Source organism: Stenella coeruleoalba, assembly GCF_951394435.1.
Source record: "Stenella coeruleoalba genome assembly, chromosome: 5".
Lineage (NCBI taxonomy): Eukaryota > Metazoa > Chordata > Mammalia > Artiodactyla > Delphinidae > Stenella > Stenella coeruleoalba.
Window position 1 is genome coordinate 140,381,431 of NC_137150.1, and position 24,210 is coordinate 140,405,640.

The following is a 24,210-nucleotide window of genomic DNA, read 5'->3' on the forward strand; positions in this document are numbered from 1 at the left end:
CTGAGTAAAGGCACCGGTTTGCAGGTGGGGAGCGATGCCTGGAAGCTTGTCGGGCCTGGTTTCCCATAAGCACCAGCTCACCTGTCTTCTGCAAGGCCAGGCCATGCAGGTGATGAGAGGGCAGGACCAGGACCAGAGACCTGCAGAGCCCTGGGCACCCGTGACTGCACAGGCAGCAGGAGTTCTGGGATCAGTGTGATTGTTTGGCCCCTGATATGCTCTCCTGTGGATGCTGTGGTTTTGCCAGACACGTTTTAATGGAGTTAAGAGACGTTAGTAAGAGGGTAGGGCCAGGCGCACGCTATGGTGGGATCCCCAGGGGCTGAGATGGCTGTGCTCAGTCCAATGAAACTCAGCCTATGATTACTAAGCAACTACTGTTGCTGGGTGGTAGACACTGGAGGGATCGAAGCTTGATGAGAACTTTGTCCAGGTGACAGCCCCATTGAGGAGGTGGCTACATGCTCCACTATTTAGAACATCCATCTGGGGTGCGAAGCATCTTTGCCTGAGCTAAGCCAGGGTAAGCGGAGGCTGGAAGAGGTGTGACCCAGGCTTAGAAGGAGCTCCCTAGGGCAGCTTCAGAGACAGGGAGCATGCCGCTGGGACTTAGCAAGGGAGGAGAATGTCTCCAGGAGCCCAGGGGGACAGATAGGCCAGCAGAAGTGGGGTGCTGAGCCTGGAGGACAATTCTCAAGGGCTAAGAGTTTGACACTCATCTGTTAGAATATAGAGTCATCAATGTCTCTTTAGTAGGGAAAGAATCATCAGCAATTCAGGTGAAAGGCTGTGAGCTTCCTGAGAACAGGAGCTGCATCTTGTCGATTTTAGCATGGAGAGAAGGTGCTACAGAGCACAGGCTTGGGAATAAAAGCCTAGATTGCAATCTTAGCTCCCCCACTTCCTAGCCAAGGGGCCTAGCAGTAACCTAACTCCTTGGCCTCAGTCTCCTCGTACGTAAAATGGGCCTGTCAATCTTACTTCCCTCACAGGGTGGTTGTGAAGGTGAGCTAGTCTCTCAGGCTGGCGCCCAACACATACTATGGCCTGGTGCGTATGAGCTATTACTGTGTTATTATTCAATTATACCCCAAACGCGCCCCGGGGCTCTTGGAACTGCCATCTAATGTGCATATTGGAAGCAGCAGGAGGCCAGGAGGCAAGAGCGGGAGGAGTGTGAAGCAACTGGGCACCAACATTAAGGATGCACTTGACCTACTGAAAGTGAGCAGCTCCTTAAATCCTGCACCCCAGGCACCTCACTCACTCACCTGCCCCCAGCCCTGGCCCCGGCGCTGGCTTTGGCCCCAGCCAGTTTTCACTTTTGCTAGCGGCTCTTTCTGAATTCATGCCTGAACCAGAATCACAGGGAGAGCCTCATGTGGTTTCAGGAAGTAAGATCATTCCTCAGAGTTAAGCCTTCACTCTTCTTTGTAACAAGGAAGTAACCGAGGCCCGGACAGGGAAGCAGCTAGGCAAGTGTTCCTGGATAATTACTGGGGAAGCGTGTGTTCTCCCATCAGACCACCCTGGGTGGGATTGCCCAGACCCCAGCAGTGGACCCTGCAGAGCACGGCAGCCGTCAGGCCAGGGAGCTGCTCCGTGGGGCCTCCTCCCCTGCTTTTGGGTGCCACCGTATTGAGTTTGGTTCCATCCAAGCTTTCCCTGTGTGCGTGAAGAACGTCCCTGCTCTATCAGTAGACGAAGGATGTTGCAGCCCTCAAACCATCAGCTACTGCGGCTACCGGAGACTGTGCATTCTGAGGGGATTCAGCGTGGAGAAAAAGAGGATACTGGCCCTAGATGGTTAAGGTGCCTATCAAAGGAGTGATTTCTATGAGCCCAGACTCTTGCATCTTCCCATACATAGAAAAGTGCTGAAGTCATTCACTTGAGATGTCTGGTTTTTCTTCAATTAACAGTAATCTTTCGACGTTCCAACTACCTGTTTTTTGTTACAGAAACTCCTATACATCCTGCTTCCTCCCTGACCTCTTTGGAGCTGTCCCTCAGAGCCATCTGAGAGGCCATCATTCTGGGGTAAGTCCTCAGTAAGTCCACCAAATAAAACATGATTCTCAATTTTTAGGTGTGCGGTTTTTTTTTTCTTTCAGTTGACACCTGGCCACAGCACTTGGAAAGGCAGCAGGTCCTGGGTCTTTGTGTGGCGTGAGGGATGTTCTTCCTAATAATAAGGGTCCTTGTAGGGAGGAGGCGTGTTGTCAGGGCTCGTTAGCTGAGCAAAGGGGAAGGGAGGTGCGGTGCCAGCTCCTTCCAAAAGGAAAGGTTACTGCCCCCCACAGGGCCCTCACTGGAAGGGCCACTTTTTGGTCCGCTTGACCCTGCCACCCCTCCCCTCCATCTTCCACCCACTTCCATCCTGAAGAAAGCAAATGAGCTAAACTCCAGGGAGGGCTTGAAGAAGATAAGGAGAATTGAGAAAGGAGGATGATGTGGGTCTGAGGGGGGAGGAAGAATTGGGGTGGGGAGCTGCCATGAGCTTAGAATGCGTAAGAATCCGTTTTGGTGCTGGAATGTTCCCAGTGAACCTACGGCAGGGTTTTAAGACACCCAGTTATCAAACATCTGTTCAGAAGACCAGAGGTTTAAGGCACCGGCTAAGTTCAAAGCTAAGTTCAAAGCTACGTTCAGCTTTGGATGACTCAGGACTGTCAGAGCAGCGGTTCTCAAACCGTACCAGAACCATCAGAAGGGCCGGATAAAGCTCAGGTAGCTGGGTCCTGCGCCCGAGAGTTTCTGATGCAGCAGGTCTGGGTGAGCGCCGAGAATCTGCATTTCCCGCAAGCTCCCAGGCATGCTGCTGGTGCGGGGACACACCTGGGGGGCCTCGAGGAGGCTGGGGGCGCGGGGCGCAGGGGCCGCCGGAGGCGCTGGTGCACTACGCATTACTTTTCGTTTCTAATCCCGCAGCCCTGGAAACGTGAGGGTTTCGCTTCCCCGCGGCCAGGGGCGGGCGGGGAGCGAGGGGCGACGCTCGCGCTGCTTAAAGCCGAAGAGCGGCGGGCGCCTGGCGCCGGTCACTGCACGCGGACGGTAAGTGTCGCGCTCCTGGGTCTGGGCACCCTCCGCCGGCCAGAGGCCTCGGGGCATTTGGGCGGCTGGCTGGGAGTTGAGCACTCCGGGGTGCGGGTATTGCGCAAGCTAGTAGTAGTAAAAACGATTGTGATTATTAGTGATATTGACATGATAATGAATATGATGATGACGATAGTAATAGTAATGGCGACGTTGGCTGGGCTGAGAGCACGGCTGATTCTACTTTCCTACCGACACGCTGCTGAGGCTCCTGCGTGATGCATCAAAAACAGTCCTCCACCCCCCAAACTGGCGGCTTTTCTGCCTGAGAAGGTGGGCACGTGGAGGGGATGGGGTCAAAGAGGGTCTCCGAGGGAGCCGGTTAAGAGGGGCGCACTGCAAAAATTTCACATCCACTGCTGCGTGACCTCCGAGCGCACCCCAAACGGCTGACCAAGCTTCATATATCAGTTTATATTTCCTGCTAAGGAGTGCAAACCAGACAAGTCAGCTGCCCAGGGGTTTCCTTGGAAGCGCATGGACCAGGGGTCTTCACCAATCCTTCTGAATAGAGGGAGGTTGAAGCGGAGGGTCGCTGGGAGGTTTTGGGTGCCGGAGCCGCCCTATAGGAAGCAAGGGCTGGCCCGAGAGATGGGGCATACGCAGAAGTGCCCTGCGTGGAGGACCCTTAACCCAGGGGATGGAGAGTTGCCCAGGGTCTGCCTTCCTCGTAGCCTGTGCAGCCGGGTGCGACGGCGTGGAGCCGGCACACTTAGTCTTCAGGATGGAGGTAGGTAGGACAGCCCTGGGGGCTGACGGGAAACCCAGGCGTTGATGAGACCTGCGCCGCAGCCCTCCTCGCCCCGACCCCACCGCTGGTGACCGCAGAGCTGCGCGTGTGGGATCCTCGGAATCATTCAGTCCAATTTTAAATCAGGTTTTTGTCGGAAGTAAGGTCAAGTGATGTCAACCCTTCCCCCCACCTCCCCCTCAGCTCTGAAGTCCCCGGAAGACTCCTAAAATGTTCATGTCATCTTTCTACTTTAGAACAGAGCTGCTGGCCAGGAAGTTCCCCACCGGCCTGTGGACGTGCCCTCCCCCCGCCCCCACCCAGGTCCTTCACTTCTCTTCCGCCCACCTCCCGATACTCAGCTCATCTTGATTTGATAGCGAGACTTAGGTCTAAAGTACAAGATTTTAACCAAAGATTTTAACCTTTTAACCAAATTACTGAGTCTGCGCGTTTCTGCTCGCCCTGGGAGAGGCCAGTAAATTGGGAGATGAGGTGTTGGGCGTAAGGAATAAGGACTTTATTCGGAAAGCTGGGAGTCCGAGAAGACGGACGACCGATGACCTAGAGAACCCTCTTCCCGGGGTCTGGATGCTAGTTTCTTTCGTACAACAAAGAGCGGGGAGGTGAAGAGGTAAAGCAGAAAGGCCTTAAATTGTTGCAAATATCTCTGGATTTCAGCCTGACTGGAGGAGGGGGTGTGCTAATTTCTTCTTTCCTGCAGCCATACATAGGTGGGCTGGGTCAGAGTGTTTCCTGTGAGCTGAAAAGGTATTTTCATTTTACATTCAGGCTTGGGGGCCATGACGTTTACTTTAAGCTACAGGCGACATCTCTTTAATGATTAACTTGTAGCAAAAGGAATAGAATATAAAGGTTAAAAGTAAAAGAAACAGATCTAATATGGAGTCAGATTTGTTCTTCCCTATTACAATCATAAACAATATAAATGTCAGTGAGTTTCTGGAAGGCAAAACACTTTGATGAGAAAAAGCAAATCTAAGTCCTGAGAGGGTTAACTGGACTGAATTATTTGGGCAGTTTGCAGACACTGAATCTGGTGTTTTCTTGAATTTGCTTGGTAGGTGGCCCTTATTTAGGGCTTAGGGGAGCCAATCCTCCCTCACATCCCTGCTCCTCTCTGCAGACTGGGCTGAGGAAGCTTTCCCACAAGGACAGAGCTCCCCTGGGCAACCCTTTGATCCCCTCCCCGCCCTCCACTGCAGGGATTCTCCAGTGACACTGGGGAATGGCATCTGGGTCTGGGAGCCATAGGCAAACGCACTCTGGGAGATCTTAAGGGGGAGGGGGTGGTACCGCCAGCCAGCCACCCCCATGGACAGGGGGAACCTGAGTGGACAGACAGAATGGAAAGAACCCACAGCACCTGGGCAGTTTCTCCCCATCCCTCCCCTCCCCAACCTTTGGAGTGAGAGAAGAGCCTGGTGCAGTAACCCCACTACTGACCAGTGTGGGTGTGCAGGACTGGGGAGCTGGGAGCTGGAAAGGAGGGAGATTTCCAGTGCTGTGCCCGTCTCGAAGCTCCCTGCCATCTTGTCTGCAGACACAGGGTAGGGGTTAGATGTTTCATGAGCAGTTCGGGGCTGAGGGCTAAGGGTCACACGGCTTGACTCCAGCATGGCCAGAATGGGTGAATGCGTTCAGCTCAGTTTGACAAGTGCAGCTGGATGCTGAATGTGATGAATAAGTAAAACTGGTTTTTATTACTGAGATGGCTTTGCTCCTGAGATCCAAACTGATTTTCAAAGATGATCCAAGATAGGTACAAATAATTAAGATATACAGACAAAAGTCACAAGATTTTGCTTTCAGGGAATGTCTTTTTTTTTTTTGCGGTACGCGGGCCTCTCACTGTTGTGGCCTCTCCCGTTGCCGAGCACAGGCTCCGGACGCGCAGGCTCAGCGGCCACGGCTCACGGGCCGAGCCGCTCCGCGGCATGTGGGATCTTCCCGGACCGGGGCACGAACCCGTGTCCCCTGCATCGGCAGGCGGACTCTCAACCACTGCGCCACCAGGGAAGCCCTCAGGGAATGCCATTTGATGAAACAAACAGAGGAAGGGAATTTGTTCACAAAGAACCCACGGTCGTGGGGTGGTAGCCCTGGGGACTAATGATGCCACCTGACTGGGTGCAGTAAGGTCAACTGAAGTTGTAGTCTCTAACATGGGGCCCCAGCTCCAGCCCGGGACCCCCTGGGCACACGAAGTCTTTCCAAAGGCATGGGGGTGGGTGGCGGTTAGGGAATAAATTTCCAGATTGCCAGATTCCATAAGGACTCTTTAAAATTGATCACGTTTCAAAATTGCTTTTCTCTCACTATACAATGAACAGAATGCATCCCTCTTCCCCCAGTACACTTTTTTTTTTAGCAAACTTGCCCTTTCAACTGCACCAGTATGGACCCAAAATCATATAGGCCTTGGGGTAGTGTCCCTTGAGAAGAAGCAAGAGCATCACAAAAAAAAAAAAAGTGTTGATTCAGGCCGTACATCGACAGCAAGGCTCTGTGCCTTATCCATCTACCTTAGAGTTTAAATATTTAAGGTTTACAAAAAGGACTTAGGGAACTGTGAATCTCTTTCAAAGCACATCCCTCCCCCCTTCATTTGCACCATTCTCAGCAATGGGGAAGAAACTTGGTGAGCGCTATCATTTATTCGCCCGGGTTTTGGTCTAATTTGTATGTTTTGCCTGATTTCAAGGAGGTGTCGGAGAACAGCTCCGAATTTCTGCCGACGGGTCAACGTTACATTGTCAAGTAAAAGGAAGGTATATTGGAGGTAAGTAAGTGCTTTATATTTTTTATAACATTTATTTCAAGTCATAGGAGAAATATTTTCATTTACTTTTATCTAAGATTATTAGATGTGTAAATTTTAATATTTAGAGACTTATGGTCCCAGAAAAAATTTTTTAATGAATTTCAAATATATGCATATGTATTTTCTGGGTGCAGACAAGTATGATAAGGGGGCCAATTAAATGCTTTCAAAAATAAAATGAATGACTTTAAGATCCATTTAGGTGGGGGAAGTGGAACAAAAATCTGACGTCGGGGATCAAAAGGAACAGAGTAAAAGACTTGCAGTTCATTTTTTTTTTTTTTTTTTTTTTTGCTGCGTTGGGTCTTCGTTTCTGTGCGAGGGCTTTCTCTGGTTGCAGCGAGCAGGGGCCACTCTTCATCGCGGTGCGCGGGCCTCTCACTGTCACGGCCTCTCCTATTGCGGAGCACAGGCTCCAGATGCGCAGGCTCAGTAGTTGTGGCTCATGGGCCCAGTTGCTCCGCGGCATGTGGGATCTTCCCAGACCAGGGCTCGAACCCGTGTCTGCTGCATTGGCAGGCAGATTCTCAACCACTGCGCCACCCGGGAAGCCCTGGAGTTCATATTTTATAAAACACAGGTTTGGTGTTAAATTATCATAATATTTAGAATCCCTCATCTACACTGGAAAGAATTTTATAATAATTTTACTTTTAAACGTAAACTTAAAGATACATCAGAAATTTCATCCTTTGCCACTATTTAAATTTATGGTGAAAAAAATTTTTGATGTTCAACCTACAATCATGATGGGAAATACAGAGTTTAAAAAAGTCTTTGGAGATCCGGAAGCATATCCTTGAAGACCACTGAGCTGGTTGGGAGCATCTGTCCTCATTTGACACTTGGTTCCTTGGAGTTGTCCTGTCATTTCTTTCTGAGCTCCCACTGTGTCCCAGTGTGTCTTATGGTGGGTTTGGTTCCATGATTGAATGTACTCAGCTTCTGAATTGTGTTAATCCTGACCTACTTGGTTTTAAGCTGACCTGATAAAGGAAGAAGATGGTTCATTCTGACTTGAAAATCAAAGAACCCGATTCACCTTCTGCATCCAGTCATCTGTTACTAAATGGAAATGATGATCTGGTGGAGAAAAATGAGGAAACGGTAAGTTGATACCTGAAAACCACTCTCCGTGTGGACCTGAGCTGTGTCCACTTGCGGGCTGCCCACTGATACAGTGATGCCGTTGCTGCCTGGAGGTTCCCGCTTCCACATCTCTCTGAGGGCAGGACGTGGATACAAAGACTCTACTCATTCTGTTTGGGCCCTTCTTGCAGCCAAATGCAGACAGTGTTTTGCCTTAGCTGATGCTGGTTGGGGTGCAATTTTGGTCTGAAAAACCAGGCAAGATGCTGATGGGCTAGTGTAGGAATTGGCCCCAGGCACTGGGCCCGAGGAGCCCTGTGTTATCACATGCACACATCATGGTTCAGTCTCGAGTTCAAACCTCTGAGGTGTCACTGTGACACCACCTCACGGTGAAGCCATGTGGTGTCTTTTCTCCTAGAATCGAGACATATTTTTGGTGGGAACCAGACTTGGCTTCTGGAATCAGCTCAACCTGAATTTGATTCCGGTGCTGACACTGGCAGCTGTGTGATCTTGGGTGGTTATTCTTCCCTCTAGAAGCCCGATTTTCCATCTGTAAAGTCGGAATAATGATAGTATTTACCTTGTGTGACTGTTGAGAAGAGGTAGAGGCCGGGCACTTAGGAAGAGCTCTGTTTATTGCTGTCACATGTTTCAGCACAATGGATCTTCCGCGTCTTCCCAGTTGGCTCCATTTTCATAATCAATGTTTAACAATGTTTTAAACAATATTACAAACTACATTGGAGGACATAGAAAAATAAGAAGGTCCACCCATCTTTCCACCACCCTAATATAACTGTCGTCTCTCTCCTGGCTGTAACTGGCAGGGTAGAGGGCAGGAGGGACTCCCAGTGCTCAGACCCATGTGTTCGGATGTAGCGTCGCCTTTTTCGGCCAGGTTGAATAGGAGGTGTCTTATGACCCAGCAATTCCACTTCTAGGTGTAGACCTTGGTTCTTAGAGTGTGGTCCCCAGAGAAACAGCATCAACATCCCCGGGGAAGTTTGACGTGGAAGTGATCACACTCACATATCCTTCCCCCAGACCTAGTGAACTAGAAATTTCAGGGACAGTGCCTACCATCTGTGTTCTAACAGACTCTCCAAGGGATGCTTCTTTGTGCTGAAGTTTGAGAAGCATTTTTCCACGTTCATATAGCATTCTTTCTAAGCAAAACCAGAAACAGCACAAGTGCCCACGAGTAGTGGAGTGCATACATAGATTGTGGTGTGCTCGTGCAGTAGGATTCCATACAGCAGTGAAAAGGAACGAGCTAGAGTTCCAGGTATCAAGATGGCTGAGTCTAGAAAACAATGGTGCGGGAGTCCCCTGGTGGTCCAGTGGTTAGGGCTTGGCACTTACACTGCCGTGGTCCGGGTTCAACCCTGGTTGTGGAACTGAGATCCTGCAAGCCGAACGGCGTGGCCAAAAAAAACAAAACTAAAAATAGATAAACAATGGTGAACCCTAGAATCAAGTCACAGAAGAAATATACTGTATGATCCCATTTATATAAACATCCACAACAGGCAACCACAAGCCACGTATTGTTTAGGGAAAGATGCACAGGCGGTAAGACTGTAATGAAGAGGCAAGGACATCGTTATCACCAACCTGAGAACGGAAGAACTTTCTGGGGCTGAAGTGGTTTTAGGAGGAAGGTGCTTGGGGAGGGGTAGATTGAGTGTCTTAAGTACAGGGACTATGTGTTTTCTTAACCCAGGTGGTTGGTACATGCATTTTGACTAATTAGTATTCATGTTTTATAAACTCTCATGAATGGGTGGTATAAAGAAACGAAAACAGAAAGAACCCATAAGGAGGGCTAAGACTGAGGTCACTGATGTGTGTAAAGGTACAGCCAGGTGTGTGCACAGCCACCACGAGTCTTTCTGTGGGGAATTGTGCTCCGAACCTTTCTGAAGTGTTGTTATAGAGAAAAATTGCTCAGGACGCTTGTTTAAAAAGGGCAAGGAAGATTTTATTCAAGACTATTGCAATAGGGGAGAGAGATTGCGCTCAATGTGGATACAAGGACAAGTGGGGATTTATAGCCAGCGGGCAGGGTGGAGGACAGGAGGAAGAATTACCTAGAGGAACTAGGTTAGGATCAAGGGAGGTGAGGAAGGAACTGACTGGCTGTCAAAGCTGAGGAGATTCTGGATGAACTGGCTTAGCACGATTCTTTGATAAGTCTGGACTCAGTAGGTGAAGGAGAGGCCGAGAGGAGAAGGGGGCTCAAAGGAGCCCCGTTAAAGTTTGGCCAAGGGCATCCCTGTCAGTGTGTGTACCCCCTTCTCTGCTGAATTTTGTCAACATTTCCCATGTATGAAATGTTGTGCTCAGGCATTCTGTAAGGCAGTGGTTCTCATCTGGGGGCAGTTTTACCCTTTGGAACACCTGGCAATCTCTGAAGACATTTTGGTTGTCACAGCTCAAAGTGACGAGTGAATAGAGGCCAGGGATGCTGCTACACCTCCTACAAGGCACAGGACAGCCCGACCACAAAGGCTCATCGGGTCCAAACTATGAACACCTTCTCACGATGCTATAAAACAACTATTCCAGTAAAATTTAATTATATTATAAAGCATGCACAAAAATAGGAATTAGAAAAAGGTAAAAGGTAAAGTGATTTTTTCTTATTTTCTTCGCCACTGGGGTTGTTGGTTTTCTTGTTGTTGAGGTTTGGGCGTTCTTTATATATATATTCTTGGTACAAGTCCTTTGTCAGATATAAGCTTTGCAAACATTGTGCCTTGTCTTTCCATTCTCTTAACAGTCTCTTTTAAAGATTAGATGTTTTAAATTTTGATGACGTCCAATCTATGTGTTGGTTCTTTTATGGATTTTGTACTCTTGGGGCCATATCTAAGAAATCCTTGCCTAATCCATAGTCACAAAGATTTTCTCCTGTGTTTTCTTCTAGAAGTTCTATAGTTTTAGAGTTTGCATTTGGGTCTGTGTTCCACTGTGAGTTAATTTTTGTACATGGTGTTAAACATAGATTCAAGGTCATTTTTTTTGCATATAGATGTTTAGTTATCCCAGTACCATTTGTTGAAGGAAAAGGCTACCTTTTTTCCACTGCATTCCCCTTGTACTTTGGTCAAAAAACAGTTGTTCACAAATGTATTGGTTTATTTCTAGACTATGCATTCTGTTCCATTCTCTTTCTCCATTTTTGCATCAGCATCCCATTGTTTTGGTTACTACAGCTTTATAGTAATTATGGAAATCAGGGAATGTTAGCCCTCCAACCCTGCTCTTCTTTTTCAAAGTCATTTGACTGTTTTAGGAGTATTTAGACTATTTAGATTTTCTGTGATTGTTAATGTAATCGGGCTTGGAAAGATCATTTTGCTATTTGTTTTCTATTTGCCTTATTTTTCATCTCCTCTTTCCTCTTTTCCTGCCTTCTTTTGAATTAATCAAGTTTTTTTATGATTCTGTTTTATCTCCTCCGTTGGCTTATTAAATGAAACTGTTTTAGGGAATATATTATGTGTCCTTAACTTATCAAGTTTACCTTCAAGTGCTAATATACTACTTCATGTATAAGAACCTTACGATAGAATGTGTCCATTTCTCCCCTCCCAGCCTTCATGCTATTTTATCATGATTTTTAATTTTATCAATATTTTAAACCCCACAATACATTGTTATTTCTGTTCAAATAGTCAAATGTCTTTTAAAGATAATTAAGTAATAAAAAAGCATAGTGGTCACCATTTCTGGTGTAAATTCCTGGGTGTAGATTAAGAAGTCCATTCAATATAATCTTCCTTTGGCTTGAAGGACATCCTAAACATTTCCTGTAGTGCAGGTCTGCTGGTGATGAATTCATTCACTTTTGTACATCCGAAAAAGTCCTTATTCACTTTCATTATTTTAAAAGATATGTTTGCTGGGTAGAGAATTCTGGGTTGATGGTTTTTCTCAGCACTTTAAAAAGGTTGCTCCACTGTCTACTCACTTGTATAGCTTCTAGTGAGAAATGTGCTGTAAATCTCAACTTTGTTCTTCTGTACTTATCACATGTTATTTTCCGGCTGCTTTAAACATTTTGTCATTATCACTGGTTTTGAGCAATTTGACTATCATGTGCCTTGATGTAGTTTACTTTATGTTTCCTTTGCTCAGGATTCATCGAGCTTTTTGGATCTTTGGGCTAATAGTTTTCACCAAGCTTGGGAAAAATTTAGCTATTATTTCTTCAAGTATTTATTTCTGTTTTGCCCCCACTCTCTTTTGAGAACTCCAATCACCTGTATATATTAGGTTGATTGAAGTTGTCCATCTTTGATGGCATGTGACCTGCAGGCTATGATAGAGGTCTCCCACTCTACCTCTTCCAGGGGTCTGAGAACAACCTGTACAACCAGTATGAGGAGAAGGTGCGGCCCTGCATTGACCTCATCGACTCCCTGCAGGCCCTGGGCGTGGAGCAGGGCCTGGCCCTGCCCACCATCGCTGTCACTGGGGACCAGAGCTCGGGCAAGAGCTCTGTGCTGGAGGCTCTGTCGGGGTTCGCTCTTCCCAGAGGCAGCGATAAGCTCTGCCGGGCCAGCCTCCTGCAAGCCACAAGGCATCCCGGGGACCAGTGGTTTAAGGGGAGGTCTCTGGGAAGGCCCCCGGGAGGGCAGCTCCCACAGGCCCTGGACAGCTGCCTAAGCACTTGCCCTGTATGTTAATCAGCTCAGGCTGCAGTAACAGAGGACCTCAGACTAGGAGCTTAAACAATAGAAATTTACTTCTCGCAGTTCTGGAGTCTGGAAGCCCGAGATCAAGGTGTCAGCAGGATTGGTTTCTCCTGAGGCCTGTGTCCTCGGCTAACACATGACCCTCTTCTCCTTGTGTCCTCACGTGGCCTTTTCTCTATGTGCACCCATGTCTAGGATCTCTTCCTCTTTTTAGAAGGATGCCAGACATGTTGTTTAGGGCCCCACTCTTATGACCTCATTTAATGTTCATTACCTCTTTAAAGATAGACCCTATCTCCAAGTATAGTCACGTTGGGCATTAGGGGCTTCAACATATGAGTCTGACAGGGTGGCGGGGGGAGGAGACCCAATTCATAACATCCTCTCATCACAGGTTTAATGTGGATGGTCCATAACCTACACTTGCGGAAGGTCTGAGTAAATGCATGTGGGTCCTCAGCCCTGAACACTGGGCACGTGGGTGTCCTACCTGAGCCCCTTCCCAAGAGGTGACCCCCCATCTGGGAGGTGAAGATTGGTGCTCTGCTAAGTGGCGCTTTTTGAACCACCAGGCCAAGGATCAGTGAGGGCTCCAGGGAAGAAGGCACACCTGAGCTGGGTCTTGAAATACGGGTCAGATGTGAAGGCGGGTGGGATTTGGAAGAAGTTTACAGTAAGGGGACTGGGGTGAGGGGGCCTGGCGGGGGCAGTCCCCCTTCCTGATAGGAGTGGGGTGTGTGCACTGGGGGACGATGGAAGACATTTGCAGAAGTTTGGGGCTCCCCAGTGTAGTTTGCCACCTGGGCTGATGGAAAACACTGGAGTGAAGCAGGGGGTCTAAAGAAGTGGCTTTCAAGCCAAACACCTCCTGAGACACACAGTCAAGATGCACATTCGTGAGTCACCCCAGATAGAATGTGTCGGAGTGTCAGAGGGTGAGACCAGAAAGTCTGCAGTTTTAACAGTCTCCCCAGATGATTGTATAGAAATTTGAGAACCACTGGTCTAAGACCACCATACAGGACTGTTAAGAGCAGCGTATAGAACTGATGGATAATGACCTCCTAGGTATTGTTACAAGATGTCCTCTGGTGCTGAAACTGAAAACACTTGTGAATGAAGACGAGTGGAAAGGCAAAGTCAAGTGTCCGGGACAAAGAGACTGAGATTTCAGATGCTTCGCAGGTGGAAAAGGAAATCAGTGAAGGTAAGTGTCCCGTGTTTGTTTGTCATTGCCTATTTGGCTGTCTGGTCAACCAGGTGAAGTGGGTGGGGTCTGCCTGTCACCATTCCCACTCTCCCCTTTCTGGGCCCGTCCTGGTCCCTTGGGAACCCTCCCTTCCCTACATACGGCCCCCAGCTTTCTTGTATTTTCTCTTCTTTTACTCTCATTAAGACCAGTGCTTTGGACAGAATCTGACCTCAGTAGTTTATTGTTTAGTATGTAAGTACATACCTGAGCGTAGTGTGAATTTTGAAGCTTGTCTCCAAATATGGAGTATCGACCCCTTATTCAAGGGCTTCCCCATCCCACAGATCTGATGGAAGAGGTATACGGGTATGGGACCAGGGAACCCCTTCACCTATTAACCTGGTAAAAAGGCATTCCAAAATGCTGACTGGGGCATCACTGAACCCTATTCAGAAATTGGGGTCCTTTTTCTCCAAGAGTGGGGTGCATGTCCTTGCATAACCCTGGTTTAGGCTAATTTATGGCAGGGCTCGGTAAATGCAGACCACAGAGATTACATCATCGATGTGAGACATCTGAAAAGGGAAACTTAACGCTTGGACTTATGAACGCACTTTCAGAATGGAACTCATTCCTATGTAGGGGACTCACTGCGTGCCTCATCCGTGAATCACAGTGGGTAGAAGTTGCTTTCAGAGGATTCGCTGTAATGTGATATTCCATCCTAAGCTCTATTCTGTTTTTTTCCTTCCTCTTCTCTAGCCCAGGTTGCCATTGCTGGGGAAGGCACGGGAATCAGTCATGAGCTGATTAGTCTGGAAGTCACCTCCCCTCATGTCCCGGATCTGACCCTGATAGACCTTCCCGGCATCACCAGGATCGCTGTGGGCAATCAGCCAGCCGACATTGAATATCAGGTGAAACGTCAGGTTCCATCCTGGCCCGGGCCTTGTGGGGGTGGGGCTGCATTAGAGCATCAGTGAGTCCAGGACGGAGCTTGAAGAGTGGGTGTTAGGAGGTGGGGAATTTGGAGAGTGTGATGGTCGAAATCTACTCCACCATGTTGGGTGGAAGCTTCTGTGGAAAAAGGCAAACAGGCAAAGTTGGAAATGCATTTTATTTGTGTTTTATGTGGCGACTCATTTGGGTCATAGTTACATTTTGTGCCATCTCTAAACCAGCACGTATTAGGAAGGGGTTTTATGTGGGGAGCATAAGAGGGCATTAGAAGCAAGTCTAATGATATTCCTAGATCAGTGAATCTCACTCTGTGGATTAAAGATTTAGGGAATAGTCAAGCAATTCTTTTGGCATCTTGTTTTTCATTGTGACTGTCAGATTTGAGGTCTTAGGATATAGTTAAAGAGTTAAGACCTCACAGTTTTCCCTGTTTGAACTACAGAGAACTTAGTTCCTCTGCCTTGGGAAGCGCCCCCAGGCTTGTGTTGTGGGCTCGTTTCTCCATAGTTGCTTCTTTGGAGAAATACCTCTGGGACCTGGAGGGTCTGAAGCAAGTACAAGGTCAGGACCTGTCTCATCTCTCATACCCTCTCATTTTCTTACAGATCAAGTCTCTCATCAGGAAGTACATCCTTAAGCAGGAGACCATCAGCTTGGTGGTAGTCCCCGCTAATGTGGACATCGCCACCGTGGAGGCACTGCGCATGGCTCAGGAGGTGGACCTCCAAGGACAGGACCATAGGTAAGAAGACAGAAGAATCTAAAAATAGTAGGTGGCTTGATAGTGGAAAAGCAACCGTTGAATCCAATGGGTGCTTCCTGGCACACACGCAAGATGAGAACCTTTTGAGAACACTTTGAGGCCAGATGAAATGGGCCACATTTGACTCTTGTTGGCCATGTGTTGGCTTGTAATCCTTGTCTACCTGCTTATAAGAGGCATGGTGGGTTCAGGAGGTGAGGCAAAATCAGAAAGCAGTTATGTCAGTTGACAGTGCATTTGAGGTAGAACAACCCCTGTGTCCCAGACAGATGAATGGATACGCAAAATGTGTTGTATCAATACAATGGGATAGTATTCAACCTTAAAAAGGAAGGATAGGGCTTCCCTGGTGGCACAGTGGTTGAGAGTCCGCCTGCCGATGCAGGGGACACGGGTTCGTGCCCTGGTCCGGGAAGATCCCACATGCCGCGGAGCAGCTGTGCCCGTGAGCCATGGCCGCTGAGCCTGCGCGTCCGGAGCCTGTGCTCCACAACAGGAGAGGCCACAACAGTGAGAGGTCCGCGTACCGCAAAAAAAAAAGGAAGGATGTTCGGACACCTGCTACAATGTGGGTGGATCTTGAAGACATTATGCTTAATGACATAAGCCAGGGCAGAAGGACAAATACTGTGTGATCCCACTTATATGAGGGATCTATAGTGGTCAAGTTCATAGAGACAGGAAGTCAAACGGGGGGAAAGGGGGAAAGAAGAGTGGGTGTTCAGTGGTGACAGAGTCTCAGCTTGGGAGGAGTAAAAGGTTTTGGAGCTGGTTAGTGATCAAGGTTGCCCAACAACGTGGAAGTGCACTGTGCACCTAAAAATGGTTAAAATGGTAAATTTTATTTTTAAAAAATGCGTTTGGCTGTAAATAGCAGAGAACCCGAGTACAGTGGCTGAAACAAATGGCGATTTATTTTCACGCCTAACAAGAACTCTGGGCACAGGCTGCTTCCCTTGGGACCGCTGTTCAGTGACACTGTCAGGACCCAGTCCCTTCCACCTTCTGCTCCACCATCCTTAACTGCAGGTGCTCATTCTTTGCTTGTCCTGCTGCCTGTCGTGCCTGGGATGGGAATCTCTGGGCCAGGGCAGCAGCTACCAGTGGACACAGTAAACCTCAGGGTTAGTCCTGGGCTGGCTTCGCTGGACAGTCCCACAGGGCCCTGCACCCGGAAGGGTCCACACCTGGTGTGATGCTCTAATGCTGCCATCTTGCAATACTCAACGTCTGAACAAGGGGCTCTGCGTTTCCATTTTGTAATGCGCCCCGCAAGCGATGTAACTGGTCCTGGCTGGACCAGTGTTCCTCCAAGTGTGAGCCAGGCCCCACCTGCACCAGAAATAATTGCAGAAGTTTTAGAAATGCAAGTCCCTCGATCCCACCAAACCTCCTGAATCAGAATCTCTGGGATGGGGCCTGAGATTCTGCATTTTAAGACCTACCTTAAGGTGTTTCAGATGCACAGGAAAGTTTGAGAGTGAACTCCTCCACTGGACAGAAAGAACACAAAAGGGCCATTACACTCTACTGTCTCTTTGGTGTGAGAACTGAGATCTGGGTGATGTGAGCTTGGGGAGAACATAGGGGCTGAGCCTCACACCTTCGCTCTGCAAGCCCTATTGTGTGCCCTCAAGCAGGGTGGGAGGAAACCAGGGCCCAGGGGACCTGCCTTCCCAGGGGCAGGAGCTGTCCTTACTTTTCACTCTGCGAAGCTGTGAGCATTCTCTAACCAAAGTCTCTGGGTCGCAGGAATCTTGACGAAGACCGATCTGGTGGACAAAAGCACCGAAGACAAGGTAGTGGACATGGTGAGAAACCTCGTCTTCCACCTGAAGAAGGGCTACATGATCGTCAAGTGCCGGGGGCAGCAGGACATCCAGCACCAGCTGAGCCTGACCAAGGCCCTGCAGAAGGAGCAGGACTTCTTTGGGAACCACGCCCATTTCAGGTAGGCGGGTGGTGTTTTCCGAGTGTGAACCAAAATTAAGGACCTCCGTCCTCATGGGGGAAAATGGATGCTGTCTGAGATCAGATTTTGAGAGTGTCCATGTGTGTTTGTTCCTTGACAATGACCATGGAATTTGTCTGGAAGAAAAAAGGAGGAATTCACAAAGTACCGCAAAGAATAAATTTAAAACGTCAAAAGAAGGCAGAGGTTTTTGCAATAACTGAAATAGTATGGTTCTGGAACCGGAATATAAACGTAAGTGAAACAGGATAGAAACAAAGTAGAAAACCCAGAAATAAGACTCAGATACATATATTTGGTCTATGGTGAATGTGGCAATTCAAATCCCTGGGCTATGTCTGTTGGATCATCCATCAGTGGCATTGAGATAATTGTTTAATATTTGGGAAAAAATTAAATTGTGACCTTACTTAACATGGGATACCCAAATATAATATCAGTTGAAGTTTAAAATTAAGTACAAGAAAGGCACCATAAGCGTCCCAGAAGAAAATATAGACGGAGAATTTATAATCCCAGCATAAAAGTCTTTCTAATCCTAATGCCAAAAATGACATTTTTTAAAAAGGAAAAGACTGATAAATTGGTGAGATTTGAAACAATGAGAAGATGTAGAGTTGGTGGGAAAGGAGGGGCGTGGACCTTCACCTCTGCTGCTGGGAATGTGTGCTGAGGTCACATGCGAACCGGTCTGCATAGGTGCGTGTCCGAGGTTGAGTTCCATTTCTAGGAATTCCACCCAGGAAAGTAATCAGAGATGTATCCACTAATGTTGGCTAAAGGCTATTCAGCACAGGTTTGGTTTTTGTTTACACTTTTATTAGAGTATAGTTGCTTTACAATGTTGTGTTAGTTTCAGGTGTACAACAAAGTGAATCAGGTATACATATATCCACTCTTTTTTAGATTCTTTTCCCATATAGGCCATTACAGAGTATTGAGTAGAGTTCCCTGTGCTATACAGTAGGTCTTCATTCATTATCTATTTTATACATAGTAGTGTGTATATGTCAATCCCAATCTCCCAGTTCATCCCAACCCCCCCTTCCCCCTTGGTATCCATAAGTTTGTTCTCTACATCTGTGTCTCTATTTCTGCTTTGCAAATAAGTTCATCTGTACCATTTTTCTAGATTCCACATATAAGCAATATTGTACAATATTTTTTTTTACAGATTTGTTTTTTGCGGTACGCGGGCCTCTCACTGCCGTGGCCTCTCCCGTTGCGGAGCACAGGCTCCAGACGCGCAGGCTCAGCGGCCACGGCTCGTGGGCCCAGCCGCTCCGCGGCACGTGGGATCCTCCCGGACCAGGACACGAACCCACGTCCCCTGCATCGGCAGGCAGACTCTCAACCACTGCACCACCAGGGAAGCCCACAGATTTGTTTTTAATGGTGAAAATTTGGAATCTAAATGTTGAAAATCATGGGATTTATATAAATGAACCAGAATAAGAGATCACAGTGTTGGCAACCATTAGACTGCTGTGCAATGAGATGCCAATGAAAAGGAGCTTATAAGATGTGGAGAAAAAAGTGACACAGTCACTGAGATCCCTTGTGTGCACACATGTGTACGTAGGTGGAGACCCATGTCCTTCGTAAACGTTATCACATTTGATGCTCCCGGAAGCCTGCAGAGACATAAAATTCAGAGGAGACACTTGTACACCTGTGTTCATAGCAGCATTATTCACACTAGCTAAAGCATGGAAGCAACCCGAGTGTCCATTGATAGATGAATGGGATAAACAGAATGTGGTCCGTCCATACAGTGGAACAGCATTCGGCCTCAGAAAGGAGGGAAATTCTAGCACATGTTGTAACACGGATGAACCTTGAGGACGTTATGCTCAGTGAAATAAGCCAGTCAGAAAAAGACAAACACTGTATGATTCCACTTGTACGAGGCCCCTAGAAGAGTCACATTCATAGAGACAGGGCCTGGGGGGAGGGGGAGGGGGAGACGTTTAATGCGGACAGAGTCTCATTTGGGGAAGATGGGATAGTTCTGGAGGTGGATGGTGGTGATGGACGCACAGCAACGTAATTGTACTTAATAACAATGAATGTGGGCTTACAAACGACCGAAATGGTGAATTTTATGTTATGTATACTTTACAATTTTAAAAATTGACAGGTGTGGACACTGAAACTTAGGTACGAGTGTACTCTTGCAAAGAGGTGTGTGGACTCATGCTTCCTGGCCGCCCTTCATCCTAAAAAGTCCCTTAAAATATAGAATATCATGTAATAACTCACCCTGCAAACACATATTTGGAAAGAGTGAGAGAAGGGCTTGGCTTCCTTCCTCCAACCAGCCCATGGTTTAAGTTCTCCTCTTGGGGAAGGGTGGGTCCCCCAGTTCAGGGTTCATCCGTAAACCTGTGTCAGTATATTTTCACGAGGCTCGATACTGACGTGCATCACGTATATAGAAGGGTATGTGCACGTTATGAAAACGTATCTAGAGGTGACTGTATATTTTTATAAAGACCATTTCTATAGTCAGATGTCATGAGACACAATATATCAGCTGGTAGCGATCATTCTATACCATTTTTGAAATACCTAACGTTACTGAAATTCAGTCAATTCTATGCGATCCAATTCTGAACATTTCTTGGGGACCAGATGCAGGACATCCCATCCAGCGGGAAGTAACTGGATTTGCCTTGGCTTTCCCTAGCAGCAGAGCCGACTTGCATTTTCTGGCTAGACCCAGATGGACACGTACGTTGTCTTCTCTCACAGGGATCTTCTGGAGGAAGGAAGGGCCACGGTCCTGTGCCTGGCTGAAAGACTGACCACTGAACTCATCACGCACATCTGTGTAAGTACTTGCAAAGCTGTCCAATCTCTGAATAGAATCCTGCAGACACAAAGCTTAACCGTGTCGGCTAACAAACGTCAGCACACGTGGATCTCCTGTGCATCTCGTGAAGATGCCGGCTCAGATTCAGGGGGTCTGGATGTGGCCCGGGATTCTCCCAGGTGGTGTGGATGTTGCCTGTCAGAGGACCACAGGTTGAGTGGGATGCTCATAAACTATCCACTTGGCCTGGTTACAAAGTGGCATCTTATGAGCACTGGACTAACTCTTCCTTTCCCGTCATCGCCAAACTTGACTCATTCCCTCTTCATATTTATGGCTTTCCATTGTTTTCTATTTTCCTCAGAAATCTCTGCCCCTGTTAGAAAATCAGATAAAGGAGAGTCACCAGAGAATAACAGAGGAGCTACAGAAGTACGGCTCAGATATCCCGGAAGACGCAAGTGGGAAGATGTTCTCTCTGATAGATGTGAGTGTTGCCAGGGGCACCAAGCCGGAGAGTCGCACGTCACTGTCTACAAAGGGATCGTGCGTGGGCCTTGTGCACGTCTCTCTTCACTCCCCTAAAGCTGATCCGGACTCCTTCTGGCCACTTAGCACCAGAAAGGGGCTGGGGTTGGAGGATGGTGGGCAGGGAGTGGCAGGCCATCCCATTCACAGCATCGGCTCTTCCTCAAGCGCGCTCACCCGAGACCCCCGGGCAGTGAGGGGAGTTTGGGGTTGTCTGCTGCCAAAGCCTCTTCTCTCCTGTCCTCGCACCCGGGCCTGTAAGGCAGCAGAGAAGGGCTCGCCCACCCTCTGCACGCATGCGACCGCCAAACTACTTTGCTTGTATTTGGAATATCTCCGCTGATACTTAACGTTTTTCTTCTTGGCAGAAAATTGATGCATTTAATAAAGAGATCACTAATATAATAGAAGGGGAAGAATTCGTGGGAGAGCGTGACTCTCGGCTGTTTAACAAAATGCGAACCGAGTTCTACAGATGGAGTATTGTGGTTGCAAACAGTTTCCGGAAAGGTGAGTCCAAGGCACCATGGGAAACCCTGCAAGTCAAGCTGAGTCCAGGGCCGGGGGGCTGGGTGATGCAGTTGGTGAAGGACGTCCAGAGTAAGGAGTTAGTGGCGTGAAAGCCACATGTGCTGTTTCAGATCCCTGAGCTCTGGCCAGCAGGCATCTAGTACTGATTTCAGAGGACACCTAGAGAGAAAATACAGATTCATTGGCCCATATCAGTCACGACTCTTAGAAGAATCAGCCCTCCCTCAACAGTGAGCAAGTCGACATATCATGTGTGTCACACTCTTTTTGTTCCCAATGGTGCTGCCCCTGAAATAACCCAGTTTGATCTTGGTTAACCCACCAAGGCCTTGAAGCCTCGTAATGGATCTTATAGTTGCGGTGATGAAAAGAAAATACAACGGAGAGGTCCAGGGGAGCTGATTTTCACTACTCAGAAATTTCCTCTCAGCTCCCAAGAGATGGTCTCATGGCAACGTGGCCCTTCTGTGTGGCCCACCACCTCAGCTCCCCCACACCCACTTGGTCAGGAAGAACTCTGCACCAGCCCTGCTCACTGGGCTACTGTGCTCACCAGATAGCTCCCCGGCAGGAAAGGCTTTCCCTCTCCTTCCCTGTCTGACCCGTGCTGCTCCCCTCCCGCTATGTGGCTCTGCCTGGCCGCCCCTGCTTCTGTTACACGCAGGTCACAGGCTGAACGTTACCCATCTCCTACTTCACCAAAACCAGGGATGATTTGGATGATCTCCAGGACAACGGGAAAATGACTTTTGCAGCCGTGTTCATACCAGACTCTCAAAAGCTGTTTGGGTGTGTGGTTTTGCCGGTCAGACAGACCAGCCCTTCCTTTCAGCTGGTGTCCATTCTCCAACATCAGACGTCGGTTTCTTGGCCCCAGCATCCCCCTGGAATGCCTTCATCTGCCTGTCCCTTCTCTCCCGCCCTGCATTGGTGACACTGGCGATCCCATCCCTCGCCTGCTCTCATCCTGCGGCACGGAGCATGTGTTCCAGCTCCAGCTCACTGATTCCCTCCACGCACATACCCTGAGTGCTTGCTCCGCTCCTGGCACCTTTCTAAACTTTTGTTTTTAGCTCATGTAATCTTTTCAGCCCTCCCATGAGGCCAGGTGCTCATACTATAGAGAAGGGAAGTGAAGCACGGAGAGGTTGCAGAACTTGCTACAGTACCAGTATATATCAGCTTGTTGAGAGATCAACTTATCTCAGGAAAGAGAAACTTTGCACTAGCAGGTGGGGTGTGGTGACATTACCCAACTCAGGTTCTGCTTCTCATGGCTCAAGAGTCCAGTACTGAGAGACAAGTATTGGGTAAAATGAGAGACAGCTTTACTCAGGAAGCCGGCAATCCTGGGGAGAAGGTGGACTCATGGCCCAAAGAACCAATTCCCCATTTTCCAGGTTTTGTTTGGAGATTCTGTAGGGAAAAGAGGAAGGGTTAACATGCTAAAGAGGTACGTGATGAGCTCGTGGACATTCCTCTGATTGGTTGGTGGTGAGGTCACCAAGGGTCAACATCCTCAACCCTCTGGTTCCAACTGATCTGGGGGCTACGTGATTGTGGGCAGCATATGGTTAACTTCTTTTACGTGGTGGGGGTTTTAGTCTCTGTAAAGCAGCTCAGAGGACATGGCGCAAAATACTGTCTGTAGCCCTTGAGGAGGGACTAAAGGTCCTTGACTTTGTTTAATGGCTAAACTGTTATTATTTTGTTTGGCTTGACTATTTTCCTTTGTTGCTGCCTTTTTTCATTTCTCTGATTAAATTTATTCCTTGGATACATTTTCTTTTTTTAGAGACAAAGGGAAAGCAGAGGACATGGGTGGGGTGAGGAGGGGATATTGTCCCAGGACCCCACTAGGTCCTGCTGAGTTACAGAGAGGGAGAAAGGAAGGTCGAAACGAACTTTCAACGTGCCCAGAACTCAGAGAGCTCCCTTCTGTGGTTTTTGATAGCCCAGCTCCTTTTCTGCTAAATAATTTTAGCTTTGATTTAAAAAAAAAAAAAGGTTATAAAATCTTCGGGGCAGAGTTTTTGTACTCAGTCTGCCCATTAACCTTTTTAGAGCACATTTTACCCTCTTGCATCAGAAGTAAGCATTTAGTGATCAGGAGAGGCTGGTGGGAGCCCAGGCTTGGGGTTGGCCCCCGACGCGGTGCCTCCTGGAGCACAGAGGACGAGGGTGCCTTTGAAACCCAGGTGGGGAGCTTTTGCACCCGCCAGGTCTCGTCCGTGCCGGGGGCTCCTCGGTGACGTCAGGGTCTCCTGGCGGCCGCAGCCCCTCACCCTCCTGTGAACTGCCCCTCCCTTCTTGCCAGGAGGTCAGCACCCGCATCTCCAGCCACACCCCCTCGATCATCCAGTTCTTCATGCTCAAGACGTTCGGCCAGCTGCGGAAGGGGATGCTGCAGCTGCTGCAGAACAAGGACAAGTACGACAGGCTGCTGAAGGAGCCCAGCGACACCAGCGACAGGAGGAAGCTCCCGAGGGAGCCGCTGCAGCGGCTGACCCGGGCTCGGCTCGCCAAGTTCCCCGGCTGAACCCGCCCTCCGCCCCGCCCCGGGGTCTCCAGGGAGCCGGCGACCGACATCTTTCCCTGCCAGCCTCGCGTCATTAGCTGATCATTTCACAGTTGCGCCAGTGGTTAGCAGTCAGACTGTAGTCGTCATCCCTGCTGTTAGTGGATGACGACCTAGTAAGAAGCTGTGATGGGCACGCTGGCTTCGGGCATAAAGTGATTTACACAGATGGTCCACGGCTGCCCTGTGCTCTCTGCATCACTTCATCAGTTACCGATGCCCACACAGCATCCTAAGAGGGTCATTCCGGTTTCTGTAGTGGCCTTTCACACCCGACATTTTAGGGGCATTAGTGCCACGTGTGTGAATGCACACAGAAGCCTATTTCTTTGATTTGTAATAAACTCGTTTCGACCAGACATTTCTCTGACACCTTCTTTATCTGGGGGGGGAGAAGTCTGA

The 24,210-nt window shown here is 48.4% G+C and overlaps 1 protein-coding gene across 1 annotated transcript; it reads left to right on the plus strand.

Annotated features, from left to right (window-relative positions):
* Window positions 1-2,658: 2,658 nt before the first annotated feature.
* Window positions 2,659-23,769, plus strand: LOC307186426 (interferon-induced GTP-binding protein Mx1-like; the record flags this gene model as incomplete). The annotated part of the gene is given in 13 exon segments (XM_079921467.1): window positions 2,659-2,775; window positions 2,932-3,054; window positions 12,125-12,317; window positions 13,538-13,611; window positions 13,613-13,676; window positions 14,424-14,578; window positions 15,227-15,348; window positions 15,350-15,363; window positions 17,137-17,335; window positions 20,111-20,189; window positions 20,536-20,658; window positions 21,068-21,209; window positions 23,453-23,769. Coding segments are annotated over 13 exon segments (1,722 nt in total).
* Window positions 23,770-24,210: the final 441 nt, after the last annotated feature.